This window comes from Scyliorhinus torazame, chromosome 24 (genome assembly GCF_047496885.1).
Source record: "Scyliorhinus torazame isolate Kashiwa2021f chromosome 24, sScyTor2.1, whole genome shotgun sequence".
In the NCBI taxonomy this organism is placed as follows: Eukaryota; Metazoa; Chordata; class Chondrichthyes; order Carcharhiniformes; family Scyliorhinidae; genus Scyliorhinus; species Scyliorhinus torazame.
Window position 1 is genome coordinate 23,093,423 of NC_092730.1, and position 14,119 is coordinate 23,107,541.

The 14,119-nt window shown below is 60.6% G+C and overlaps 1 protein-coding gene across 1 annotated transcript in view; it reads right to left on the reverse strand.

Moving 5' to 3' along the window:
* LOC140400216 (WD repeat-containing protein 26-like) overlaps positions 1-9,003 on the reverse strand; it is a 41,244-nt gene extending 32,241 nt beyond the window's left edge. The window contains exon 1 of the mRNA XM_072489685.1: positions 8,453-9,003. Coding sequence (XP_072345786.1) covers positions 8,453-8,988 — 536 coding nt within the window. The 5' untranslated portion in view covers positions 8,989-9,003. The remainder of the gene's footprint in view (positions 1-8,452) is intronic.
* Positions 9,004-14,119: the final 5,116 nt, after the last annotated feature.

Here is a 14,119-nt window from a genome sequence, read left to right on the forward strand (position 1 = left end):
CTACCGTCTAGAAGGACGAGGGCGGCAGCAGACGCACGGGGAACACCACCGCCTGCAAGTTCCCCCCCTCCGAGCCGCTCGCCACCCCGACTCGGAAATATATCGGCCGTTCCTTCACTGTGGCCGGGGTCAAAGTCCCTCCCGAGCACTGTGGGTGTACCTACACCACACGGGACTGCAGCAGGTTCAAGATGGCGGCTCACCCACCACCTTCTCGAGAGGCAATAAACGCTGGGCTTAGCCAGTGACGCCTACACCCTGCAAATCAATGAATAAAAAGAATGGTCACTCTTCAAGCTTCGGGTTCGAATCCCACCCCGGCAGCTGGTGGAATTTAAAGTCAATTAATAAAATCTGGAATTATGAAGCTCAGTCTCAGTAACGGCGACCGTGACAACGATCATCGATTGTCACAAAAAAACCCCATCTGGTTCATTAATGTCCCCTTTAGGGGAAAGGGGAAAGTCTGCCGTCCTTACCCCGGTCTGGCCTACACGTGACTCGATACTCCCCCCCACACACACACTTAACTGCCCCCTCTGAAATGGGCCGAGAGAAGCACTCGGTTCAAGGGGGGCAATTAGGGATGGGCAAGAAATGCTGGGCCTCGCCAGCCACGCTGTGAGAGAAGGCTGCTCAAGTGCCCTCTAACCAAGCTCAACGTAACATCTACCTTTCAATTCCACTCCTCTAGACATGAACTTTGTTTCACCGTTCATAGACTCGACAACCTTTGCAGTTACTGCCAATGAATTTGACAGTCAGGAGCATCGACCAGGCTCGAGAAAGCCACACTTGCCTCGATTGAGTGCGAATCCATGGAACATCAAGAGAGCTGGCTGAGCAGCGGGGTTTGAAATGAAGAGTTCAATCACGATTGGGAATGTGCTGTGCTGGGCATGGAGGCCATTTCACAGACTGCACAGCTCTTCAAAGCAAAGCAGTATTTGGGGAACAGGGTGGATACATGGAGATTAATAATAATCTTTGTCACAAGTTACTGAGTAAATCCCCTCGTCGCCACACTCCGGCGCCTGTTCGGGTACACGGAGGGAGAATTCAGAATGTCAGATTCACCTAACAGCACATCTTTTGGGACTTGTGGGAGGGAACCGGAGCGTCCGGAGGAAACCCACGCTCAGGAGACAATCCCACCCGTACCGGGTGCCATCCGCGTGAACCTTCCACCACCACCTCCACTAAAATAATATTGTTCCTTAAACAAGAGGACCAAAGCTGCTCACAGTACCTCCAGGAAATCAGAGACAGCCTCTTATGATTACGCCTCCGTGCCTGTACTGCTGACCCCGTTAAATTGCACTTTCACTCACTGCTGACACCGAAAGCTGCTCCGCCTAAAGGCAAGACGTCCACCAGCAACAAAACCAAACGATTTGAAGAGCGGCTTGTACCGCCCTGGCACCTCCGACGCCCCGAAGCAGGCCAATGCGAACGGTATTGCCGCCTGCGAACTGATTTCCCGTCCAAAGGCCTGTTGGACATTAGAGTCAGCTACAGGTCCTCCGTCAGCCGTGGAGGGAGAGAACTCAAGACGCACGCACACTCAATGCACCCACACCAGCACGCACTCTGCAGAGCGACACACAAACGTGCGCGTGGCCACAGAGTGACAGACTCCCCTCATCGCAGGCGCCACACACACACACAGACCCCGACAGCCACAGACCAGCACACCCTCCCGCCCCCTTACAGTAACACATAATCCCACTTGCACCTTTCTTTGTATTAAAGACTCAGCTGATATTTACCATCCTGTGACAGGACGACTGTGCACACAGAGCCCCCCCCCCCAGCACCTTACCCATTGCCAGGAATGGACAGCAACAGGCTTCTGAAACCTGAACCGTTCACCTCTTGGATTAGCCATTGCCCAGCGGACAGGGCGAAAGTCCAACTGGTTGGAACAAATCCAGGCAGTGGCGTGAGCGCTGGCGGGCACAGTCACAAGAGGGTGTAATCAACAAGGCGACAGATACCATAACAATGGCTCAGAAAACTGCGCCAAATGGCAGCTGGCTCTCGGGAGATTTCGGGGTTCACCAATAGAAATCACTGGAATCTCTTGATGCAGAATAACGATGAAGGAGGCTGGTGGAAGGCGAGCCCCTTGCTCCAAGGGGGCCGGAATCCGTTACGTGACAGTTTAGAGAGCGCTCTGGCCGGACCCCAGCTGGGATAATTGCGTCGGGCAGCACGGCACCGGGTATTCCAGGAAAACGGCTTATCCCATTGCTGATTGCAAGCAAACCAAAGCTGTCCCTCCGCCTCGAGAGACAGAGCACAAACAGTGGAGGCCATTCAGTCCATCAGAGATACCCAAATTCCGGCCATTCCCCCGATCTTAGATTCCCCATCCCGGGGCACAACAAAGCGAGCATGTATCGAGCACATTGCACCCTCCCATCACCGAACGCCCTTCACCTGATATCACTCCCGACGGATGCTCAATAGTGGCGGGCATTTTGTGCAGTGGATCTCACAAGCTGCAACAAAATAAACTCCGGACCAATCAGAGCCCGCTTGCCAACCAATCCGCACTCTCTTCTTGTGAGGTGTAATTTGTTGTTCCCTTACTATTGCTCTGCTTGCCAGTGGTCCTGATGAGTGCAAGATGAAAAACTTCCGACAGCATGGCCCTCTTTCTTGTTGACAGCTCAAATATGTTTATGGTGATATTACTTGTGTATATATTAGCCCCTGGGCAATCACCCAGCTCTGTTTTAGGCAGCAATTGAGGAACTATTTTACGTCCATCCCTGAGGGGGCAGACGGGGGTGAAGGTTTAGGTGCCCACCCAACCTACCCAAATGGCAGAGCCTTCCACGGTGCAGCCCCTCGGTGTTGGCACTGGCGGCATCAGCCTGGGTCATGGGTCGAGTCTCTGAAATGGCGCCCACATCAACAACTCACAAGAGGGGTGGAGGCAGGAAGAGGCGCATTGAGCCGCAACTGAAAGAAACGGAGCTCAAGTCCACAAAGCCAGATTTCTGGACCGGGGAACAAAGAGAGATTGCGCAGTTTATGCTGATACTTTCTCGAGATTAAAAGACTTTAAAAAATAAATTTAGAGTACCCAATTCATTTATTCCAATTAAGGGGCAATTTTAGCGTGGCCAATCTACCTAGCCTGCACATCTTTGGGTTGTGGGGCCGAAACCCATGCAGACACGGGGAGAATGTGGAATCTCCGCACGGACAATGACCCAGAGCCGGGATCGAACCTGGGACCTCGGCGCCGTGGGGCTGCAGGGCTAACCCACTGCGCCACCGTGCTGCCCTGCTCATGTTTTAACCTCTGCGTCAGAAGGTTGCTGCTCTGCTGGTGGGGAGTAGCGAAGTCGGAGCGTACACAGAGAGGGAGTCACAGCCCCGACTCTCCTGTACACAGAGAGGGAGTCACAGCCCCGACTCTCCTGTACACAGAGGGGGAGTCACAGCCTCGACTCTCCTGTACACAGAGGGGGAGTCACAGCCCCGACTCTCCTGTACACAGCGGGGGAGTCACAGCCCCGACTCTCCTGTACACAGAGAGGGAGTCACAGCCCCGACTCTCCTGTACACAGAGGGGGAGTCACAGCCCCGACTCTCCTGTACACAGCGGGGGAGTCACAGCCCCGACTCTCCTGTACACAGAGAGGGAGTCACAGCCCCGACTCTCCTGTACACAGAGAGGGAGTCACAGCCCCGACTCTCCTGTACACAGAGAGGGAGTCACAGCCCCGACTCTCCTGTACACAGAGAGGGAGTCACAGCCCCGACTCTCCTGTACACAGAGGGGGAGTCACAGCCTCGACTCTCCTGTACACAGAGGGGGAGTCACAGCCCCGACTCTCCTGTACACAGAGGGGGAGTCACAGCCCCGACTCTCCTGTACACAGAGAGGGAGTCACAGCCCCGACTCTCCTGTACACAGAGGGGGAGTCACAGCCCCGACTCTCCTGTACACAGAGGGGGAGTCACAGCCCCGACTCTCCTGTACACAGAGGGGGAGTCACAGCCCCGACTCTCCTGTACACCGAGGGGGAGTCACAGCTCCGACTCTCCTGTATACAGAGAGGGAGTCACAGCCCCGACTGTCCTGTACACAGAGGGGGAGTCACAGCCCCGACTCTCCTGTACACAGAGAGGGAGTCACAGCCCCGACTCTCCTGTACACAGAGGGGGAGTCACAGCCCCGACTCTCCTGTACACAGAGAGGGAGTCACAGCCCCGACTCTCCTGTACACAGAGGGGGAGTCACAGCCCCGACTCTCCTGTACACAGAGGGGGAGTCACAGCCCCGACTCTCCTGTACACAGAGGGGGAGTCACAGCCCCGACTCTCCTGTACACAGAGGGGGAGTCACAGCCCCGACTCTCCTGTACACAGAGGGGGAGTCACAGCCCCGACTCTCCTGTACACAGAGGGGGAGTCACAGCCCCGACTCTCCTGTACACAGAGAGGGAGTCACAGCCCCGACTCTCCTGTACACAGAGGGGGAGTCACAGCCCCGACTCTCCTGTACACAGAGGGGGAGTCACAGCCCCGACTCTCCTGTACACAGCGGGGGAGTCACAGCCCCGACTCTCCTGTACACAGCGGGGGAGTCACAGCCCCGACTCTCCTGTACACAGAGGGGGAGTCACAGCTCCGACTCTCCTGTACACAGAGAGGGAGTCACAGCCCCGACTCTCCTGTATACAGAGAGGGAGTCACAGCCCCGACTCTCCTGTACACAGAGAGGGAGTCACAGCCCCGACTCTCCTGTACACAGAGAGGGAGTCACAGCCCCGACTCTCCTGTACACAGAGGGGGAGTCACAGCCCCGACTCTCCTGTACACAGAGGGGGAGTCACAGCCCCGACTCTCCTGTACACAGAGGGAGAGTCACAGCCCCGACTCTCCTGTACACAGAGGGGGAGTCACAGCCCCGACTCTCCTGTACACAGAGGGGCAGTCACAGCCTCGACTCTCCTGTACACAGAGGGGGAGTCACAGCTCCGAGTCTAACAGCAGCTGCGGGTTACAGACAACCAAAGCATCCACCGAGGGGAACAGCTGACATCCCTCCCCCGCCGCAAAGGAGGATCTCAGATGCCCCCCCCCCCAAACACAGAGGACACTGGAGCCCCCCCCAAACACAGAGAGAACCCCTCCCCCCTAAACACAGAGATAACCCCGGTCCCCGCACGGTAGCATGGTGGTTAGCACAATTGCTTCACAGCTCCAGGGTCCCAGGTTCGATTCCCCGCTGGGTGACTGTCTGTGCGGAGTCTGCACGTTTTCCCCGTGTGTGCGTGGGTTTCCTCCGGGTGCTCCGGTTTCCTCCCACAGTCCAAAGATGTGCAGGTTAGGTAGATATTGGCCGTGATAAATTGCCTTTAGTGTCCAAAATTGCCCTTAGTGTTGGGTGGGGTGACTGGGTTATGGGGATAGGGTGGAGGTGTGGACTTGGGTAGGGGGCAGACTCGATGGGCCGAATGGCCTCCTTTTGCACTGTAAATTCTATGTAATCAAACACAGAGGACCCCGGAACCCCCCCCCAAACACAGAGAGAACCCCGGACCCCCCCAAACACAGAGAGAACCCCGGACCCCCCCCCCCAAACACAGAGAGAACCCCGGACACCCCAAGCACAGAGAGAACCCCGGAACACCCCCCAAACACAGAGAGGACCCCGGACACCCCCCAAACACAGAGAGAACCCCCGACCCCCCCCCAAACACAGAGGACCCCGGACACCCCCCAAACACAGAGAGAACCCCGGACCCCCCCCAAACACAGAGAGAACCCCGGGCCCCCCCCCAAACACAGAGAGAACCCCGGACACCCCAAGCACAGAGAGAACCCCGGACCCCCCCCAAACACAGAGAGGACCCCGGAACCCTCCCCAAACACAGAGAGGACCCCGGAACCCCCCCCCCAAACACAGAGAGAACCCCGGACACCCCCCAAACACAGAGGACCCCGGACACCCCCCAAACACAGAGAGAACCCCCGACCCCCCCCAAACCCAGAGGACCCCCGACCCTCCCAAACACAGAGAGGACCCCCGACCCTCCCAAACACAGAGCGGACCCCCGACCCTCCCAAACACAGAGCGGACCCCCGACCCTCCCAAACACAGAGCGGACCCCCGACCCTCCCAAACACAGAGCGGACCCCCGACCCTCCCAAACACAGAGCGGACCCCCGACCCTCCCAAACACAGAGCGGACCCCCGACCCTCCCAAACACAGAGCGGACCCCCGACCCTCCCAAACACAGAGAGGACCCCCGACCCTCCCAAACAGAGAGAGGACCCCCGACCCTCCCAAACAGAGCAGGATCCCGGAATCCGCCGAACAGAGAGGACCCCGCACCCCCACCAAACATGGCGAGGACCCCTGGCTTCATCGGTACAAAGGAGGATCCCAGACACCCTGAGTACAAAGCAGGATCCCAGACCCCCTCCAAATACAAAGCAGGATCCCAGACCCCCCACAGTACAAAGCAGGATCCCAGACACCCCACAGTACAAAGCAGGATCCCAGACCCCCCCACAGTACAAAGCAGGATCCCAGACACCCCCACACAGCACAAAGCAGGATCCCAGACCCCCCACAGTACAAAGCAGGATCCCAGATCCCCCACAGTACAAAGCAGGATCCCAGACGCCCCCACAGTACAAAGCAGGATCCCAGACCCCCCGCTGTACAAAGCAGGATCCCAGACCCCCCACAGTACAAAGCAGGATCCCAGACACCCCACAGTACAAAGCAGGATCCCAGACCCCCCCACAGTACAAAGCAGGATCCCAGACACCCCCACACAGCACAAAGCAGGATCCCAGACCCCCCACAGTACAAAGCAGGATCCCAGATCCCCCACAGTACAAAGCAGGATCCCAGACGCCCCCACAGTACAAAGCAGGATCCCAGACCCCCCGCTGTACAAAGCAGGGTCCCAGACACCCCGCAGTACAAAGCAGGATACCAGACACCCCCCACAATACAAAGCAGGATCCCAGACCCCCCCCACAGTACAAAGCAGGATCCCAGACACCCCGCAGTACAAAGCAGGATACCAGACACCCCCCACAATACAAAGCAGGATCCCAGACCCCCCCCCACAGTACAAAGCAGGATCCCAGACCCCCACAGTACAAAGCAGGATCCCAGACACCCCCCACAATACAAAGCAGGATCGCAGACCCCCCGCAGTACAAAGCAGGATCCCAGACCCCCCACAGTACACAGCAGGATCCCAGACCCCCCACAGTACACAGCAGGATCCCAGACCCCCCCCACAGTACAAAGCAGGATCCCAGACCCCCCCACAGTACAAAGCAGGATCCCAGACACCCCCACAGTACAAAGCAGGATCCCAGACCCCCCCCACAGTACAAAGCAGGATCCCAGACCCCCCACAGTACAAAGCAGGATCCCAGACCCCCCCACAGTACAAAGCAGGATCCCAGAGCCCCCCCCCACAGTACAAAGCAGGATCCCAGACCCCCCACAGTACAAAGCAGGATCCCAGACCCCCCCACAGTACAAAGCAGGATCCCAGACCCCCCCCCCCACAGTACAAAGCAGGATCCCAGACCCCCCACAGCACAAAGCAGGATCCCAGACCCCCCCACAGTACAAAGCAGGATCCCAGACCCCCCCCCACAGTACAAAGCAGGATCCCAGACACCCACACACAGCACAAAGCAGGATCCCAGACCCCCCCCACAGTACAAAGCAGGATCCCAGACACCCCCACACAGTACAAAGCAGGATCCCAGACCCCCCACAGTACAAAGCAGGATCCCAGACACCCCCACACAGTACAAAGCAGGATCCCAGACCCCCCACAGTACAAAGCAGGATCCCAGACACCCACACACAGCACAAAGCAGGATCCCAGACCCCCCCACAGTACAAAGCAGGATCCCAGACACCCCCACACAGCACAAAGCAGGATCCCAGACCCCCCACAGTACAAAGCAGGATCCCAGACACCCCCACACAGTACAAAGCAGGATCCCAGACCCCCCACAGTACAAAGCAGGATCCCAGACACCCCCACACAGTACAAAGCAGGATCCCAGACCCCCCACAATACAAAGCAGGATCCCAGACACCCCCACACAGCACAAAGCAGGATCCCAGACACCCCCACACAGTACAAAGCAGGATCCCAGACCCCCCACAGTACAAAGCAGGATCCCAGACACCCACACACAGCACAAAGCAGGATCCCAGACGCCCCCCCACAGTACAAAGCAGGATCCCAGACCCCCCACAATACAAAGCAGGATCCCAGACACCCCCACACAGCACAAAGCAGGATCCCAGACCCCCCACACAGCACAAAGCAGGATCCCAGACCCCCCCCCACAGTACAAAGCAGGATCCCAGACGCCCCAGGAAACAAAGGAAGAAATGCCCCCCAAAGCCCCCTCCTGCTGTCCCCAGTTACCCACTTGAAGCCGAGGCCCCGGAGGTGCTGACCGATCAGCCGGATCACGTCCTCGTCGGCCCGGGAGAGGCGCTTCTTCTTGCGGCCGCCGCCGCCGGGGGGGCCGGGGGCCGTGCCAGGGGCCGGGGGGTGAGGGTCGGCGAGGCCCCCGGCCTCCAGCTCCTCCAGGCCGGGCCCGCCGTGGGGCAGCTGTCCGTTGGCGGCGGCGGCGGCAGTGGTGGTGGCGGCGAGGCCGACGGGCTGAGCTCCGTTGGTGCTAGGGGCCGGGGCCTGAGGCGGCTGCTGCTGCTGCATGGCGGCGGCGGAAGGGAGCGGGGAGGCGGCGGCCGGGCGGCGCTGGCGGGGCCCGCCGGCGGACACTCGCTGCTTCTTCCTGGGCGGGGGGCTCGGCAGCGGCGGAGACGCTCCACCGGGCTCCGAGTCCGACGACGACGAGGCCAGAGTGCTGCGTGGGGCGGCGGCGACGGTGGCGGGCGGCACTGAGGAGAGGCCGCGGTCCGCAGCTCCCGGACTGGGCCCCGGCTCGGCGCCTGGCGTCATCAAAACAACGCGCCTGCGTCAGCGCGTCCGCACGTCGGCCCTCGCCCCGCCCCGGAATCGTCACCGCGTCCCAGCCGCGCCCACTCGCCGGCCGGGGAACGTCAACGCGTCCTGGCCCCGACCCGAAACGTGACCGCCAACCGCCACTGCCGTGACGTCATCGGGCCCGCGAGCCTGTGACGTCGCCCAGGCCGCGACGGGGTGACGTCACAGCAACGGTCATTCTCCTCAGAGATGTGGCTCTCGTCCTTCGATGTCCCCGGGACGTCTCTCGTCCTTCGATGTCCCCGGAACGTCGCTCGTCCTTCGATGTCCCGGGGACGTCGCTGGTCCTTCGATGTCCCCGGGACGTCTCTCGTCCTTCGATGTCCCCGGAACGTCGCTGGTCCTTCGATGTCCCCGGGACGTCTCTCGTCCTTCGATGTCCCCGGAACGTCGCTCGTCCTTCGATGTCCCCGGGACGTCTCTCGTCCTTCGATGTCCCCGGGACATCTCTCATCCTTCGATGTCCCCGGGACGTCGCTCGTCCTTCGATGTCCCCGGGATGTCTCTCGTCCTTCGATGTCCCCGGGACGTCGCTCGTCCTTCGATGTCCCCGGGACGTCTCTCATCCTTCGATGTCCCCGGGACGTCTCTCGTCCTTCGATGTCCCCGGGACGTCTCTCGTCCTTCGATGTCCCCGGGACATCTCTCATCCTTCGATGTCCCCGGGACGTCGCTCGTCCTTCGATGTCCCCGGGATGTCTCTCGTCCTTCGATGTCCCCGGGACGTCTCTCATCCTTCGATGTCCCCGGGACGTCGCTCGTCCTTCGATGTCCCCGGGATGTCTCTCGTCCTTCGATGTCCCCGGGACGTCGCTCGTCCTTCGATGTCCCCGGAACGTCGCTCGTCCTTCGATGTCCCCAGGATGTCTCTCGTCCTTCGATGTCCCCGGGACGTCTCTCGTCCTTCGATGTCTCCGGGACGTCTCTCGTCCTTCGATATCCCCGGGACGTCTCGCGTCCTTCGATGTCCCCGGGACGTCTCTCATCCTTCGATGTCCCCGGGACGTTTCTCGTCCTTCGATGTCCCCGGGACGTCTCTCGTCCTTCGATGTCCCCGGGACGTCTCTCCTCCTTCGATGTCCCCGGGACGTCTCTCGTCCTTCGATGTCCCCGGGACGTCTCTCGTCCTTCGATGTCCCCGGGACGTCTCTCGCCCTTCGATGTCCCCGGGACGTCGCTCGTCCTTCGATGTCCCCGGAACGTCTCTCGTCCTTCGATGTCCCCGGGACGTCTCTCGTCCTTCGATGTCCCCGGGACGTCTCTCATCCTTCGATGTCCCCGGGACGTCTCTCGTCCTTCGATGTCCCCGGGACGTCTCTCGTCCTTCGATGTCTCCGGGACGTCTCTCGTCCTTCGATATCCCCGGGACATCTCTCGTCCTTCGATGTCCCCGAGACGTCTCTCGTCCTTCGATGTCCCCGGGACGTCGCTCGTCCTTCGATGTCCCCGGGACGTCTCTCGTCCTTCGATGTCCCCGGGACGTCGCTCGTCCTTCGATGTCTCCGGGACGTCTCTCGTCCTTCGATGTCCCCGAGACGTCTCTCGTCCTTCGATGTCCTCGGGACGTCGCTCGTCCTTCGATGTCCCCGGGACGTCTCTCGTCCTTCGATGTCCCCGGGACGTCTCTCGTCCTTCGATGTCCCCGGGACATCTCTCGTCCTTCGATGTCCCCGGGACGTCGCTCGTCCTTCGATGTCCCAGGGACGTCTCTCGTCCTTCGATGTACCCGGGACATCTCTCGTCCTACGATATCCCCGGGACGTTGCTCGTCCTTCGATGTCCCAGGGACGTCTCTCGTCCTTCGATATCCCCGGGACGTCGCTCGTCCTTCGATGTCCCTGGGATGCGGCTCATCCTTCGATGTCCCCGGGACGTCTCTCGTCCTTCGATGTCCCCGGGATGCGGCTCATCCTTCGATGTCCCCGCGATGCGGCTCATCCTTCGATGTCCCCGGGACGCAGCTCGTCCTTCGATGTCCCCGGGATGCGGCTCATCCTTCGATGTCCCCGGGACGTCTCTCGTCCTTCGATGTCCCCGGGACGTCTCTCGTCCTTCGATGTTACCGAGAAGTATCTTGTCCTTCGATGTCCCCGGGACGTCTCACGTCCTTCGATGTCCCCGGGACGCGGCCCGTCCTTCGATGTCCCCGGGACGTCTCTCATCCTTCGATGTCCGCGGGACGTCTCTCGTCCTTCGATGTCCCCGGGACGTCGCTCGTCCTTCGATGTCCCAAGGACGTCTCTCGTCCTTCGATGTCCCCGGGACGTCTCTCGTCCTTCGATGTCCCCGGGACATCTCTCGTCCTTCGATGTCCCCGGGACGTCGCTCGTCCTTCGATGTCCCAGGGACGTCTCTCGTCCTTCGATATCCCCGGGACGTCGCTCGTCCTTCGATGTCCCCGGGACGTCTCTCGTCCTTCGATGTCCCCGGGACGTCGCTCGTCCTTCGATGTCCCCGGGACTTCTCTCGTCCTTCGATATCCCCGGGACGTCGCTCGTCCTTCGATGTCCCAGGGACGTCTCACGTCCTTCGATGTCCCCGGGACGTCGCTCGTCCTTCGATGTCCCCGGGACGTCGTTCGTCCTTCGATGTCCCCGGGATGTCTCTCGTCCTTCGATGTCCCCGGGACGTCTCTCGTCCTTCGATGTCTCCGGGACGTCTCTCATCCTTCGATATCCCCGGGACGTCTCTCGTCCTTCGATGTCCCCGAGACGTCTCTCGTCCTTCGATGTCCCCGGGACGTCGCTCGTCCTTCGATGTCCCAGGGACGTCTCTCGTCCTTCGATGTCCCCGGGACGTCTCTCGTCCTTCGATATACCCGGGACGTCTCTCGTCCTTCGATGTCCCCGGGACGTCGCTCGTCCTTCGATGTCCCAGGGACGTCTCTCGTCCTTCGATGTCCCCGGGACATCTCTCGTCCTTCGATATCCCCGGAACGTCGCTCGTCCTTCGATGTCCCAGGGACGTCTCTCGTCCTTCGATATCCCCGGGACGTCGCTCGTCCTTCGATATCCCCGGGACGTCGCTCGTCCTTCGATGTCCCAGGGACGTCTCTCGTCCTTCGATATCCCCGGGACGTCGCTCGTCCTTCGATGTCCCAGGGACGTCTCTCGTCCTTCGATATACCCGGGACGTCTCTCGTCCTTCGATGTCCCTGGGATGCGGCTCATCCTTCGATGTCCCCGGGACGTCTCTCGTCCTTCGATGTCCCCGGGATGCGGCTCATCCTTCGATGTCCCCGCGATGCGGCTCATCCTTCGATGTCCCCGGGACGCAGCTCGTCCTTCGATGTCCCCGGGATGCGGCTCATCCTTCGATGTCCCCGGGACGTCTCTCGTCCTTCGATGTCCCCGGGACGTCTCTCATCCTTCGATGTCCCCGCGATGCGGCTCATCCTTCGATGTCCCCGGGACGCAGCTCGTCCTTCGATGTCCCCGGGATGCGGCTCATCCTTCGATGTCCCCGGGACGTCTCTCGTCCTTCGATGTCCCCGGGATGCGGCTCATCCTTCGATGTCCCCGCGATGCGGCTCATCCTTCGATGTCCCCGGGACGTCTCTCGTCCTTCGATGTCCCCGGGACGTCTCTCGTCCTTCGATGTCACCGAGAAGTATCTTGTCCTTCGATGTCCCCGCGACGTCTCACGTCCTTCGATGTCCCCGGGACGCGGCTCGTCCTTCGATGTCCCCGGGACGTCTCTCATCCTTCGATGTCCACGGGACGTCTCTCGTCCTTCGATGTCCCCGGGATGTCTCTCGTCCTTCGATGTCTCCGGGACGTCTCTCGCCCTTCGATATCCCCGGGACGTCTCACGTCCTTCGATGTCCCCGAGATGTCTCTCGTCCTTCGATGGCCCCGGGACATTTCTCGTCCTTCGATATCCCCGGGTCGCAGCTCGTCCTTCGATGTCCCAGGGACGTCTCTCGTCCTTCGATATCCCCGAGACGTCGCTCGTCCTTCGATATCCCCGTGACGTCGCTCGTCCTTCGATGTCCCAGGGACGTCTCTCGTCCTTCGATATCCCCGGGACGTCGCTCGTCCTTCGATGTCCCAGGGACGTCTCTCGTCCTTCGATATCCCCGGGACGTCTCTCGTCCTTCGATGTCCCTGGGATGCGGCTCATCCTTCGATGTCCCCGGGACGTCTCTCGTCCTTCGATGTCCCCGGGATGCGGCTCATCCTTCGATGTCCCCGTGATGCGGCTCATCCTTCGATGTCCCCGGGACGCAGCTCGTCCTTCGATGTCCCCGGGATGCGGCTCATCCTTCGATGTCCCCGGGACGTCTCTCGTCCTTTGATGTCCCCGGGACGTCTCTCGTCCTTCGATGTCACCGAGAAGTATCTTGTCCTTCGATGTCCCCGGGACGTCTCACGTCCTTCGATGTCCCCGGAACGCGGCTCGTCCTTCGATGTCCCCGGGACGTCTCTCATCCTTCGATGTCCGCGGGACGTCTCTCGTCCTTCGATGTCCCCGGGATGTCTCTCGTCCTTCGATGTCTCCGGGACGCGGCTCGTCCTTCGATGTCCCCGAGATGTCTCTCGTCCTTCGATGGCCCCGGGACATCTCTCGTCCTTCGATGTCCCCGGGTCGCAGCTCGTCCTTCGATGTCACCGGGACGCAGCTCGTCCTTCGATGTCCCCGGGACGCAGCTCGTCCTTCGATGTCCCCGGGACGTCCCTCGTCCTTCGATGTCCCCGGGATGTCTCTCGTCCTTCGGTGTCCCCGGGACGCAGCTCGTCCTTCGATGTCTCCGGGACGCAGCTCGTCCTTCGATGTCCCCGGGACGTCTCTCGTCCTTCGATGTCCCCGGGACGCAGCTCTTCCTTCGATGTCTCCGGGACGCAGCTCGTCCTTCGATGTCCCCGGGACGTCTCTCGTCCTTCGATGTCACCGGGACGCAGCTCGTCCTTCGATATCCCCGGGACGCAGCTCGTCCTTCGATGTCCCCGAGATGCGGCTCATCCTTCGATGTCCCCGGGACGTATCTCGTCCTTCGATGTCCCCGGGACGTCTCTCGTCCTTCGATGTCCCCAGGATGTCTCTCATTATTCGATGTCTCCGGGACGCGGCTCGTCCTTCGATGTCC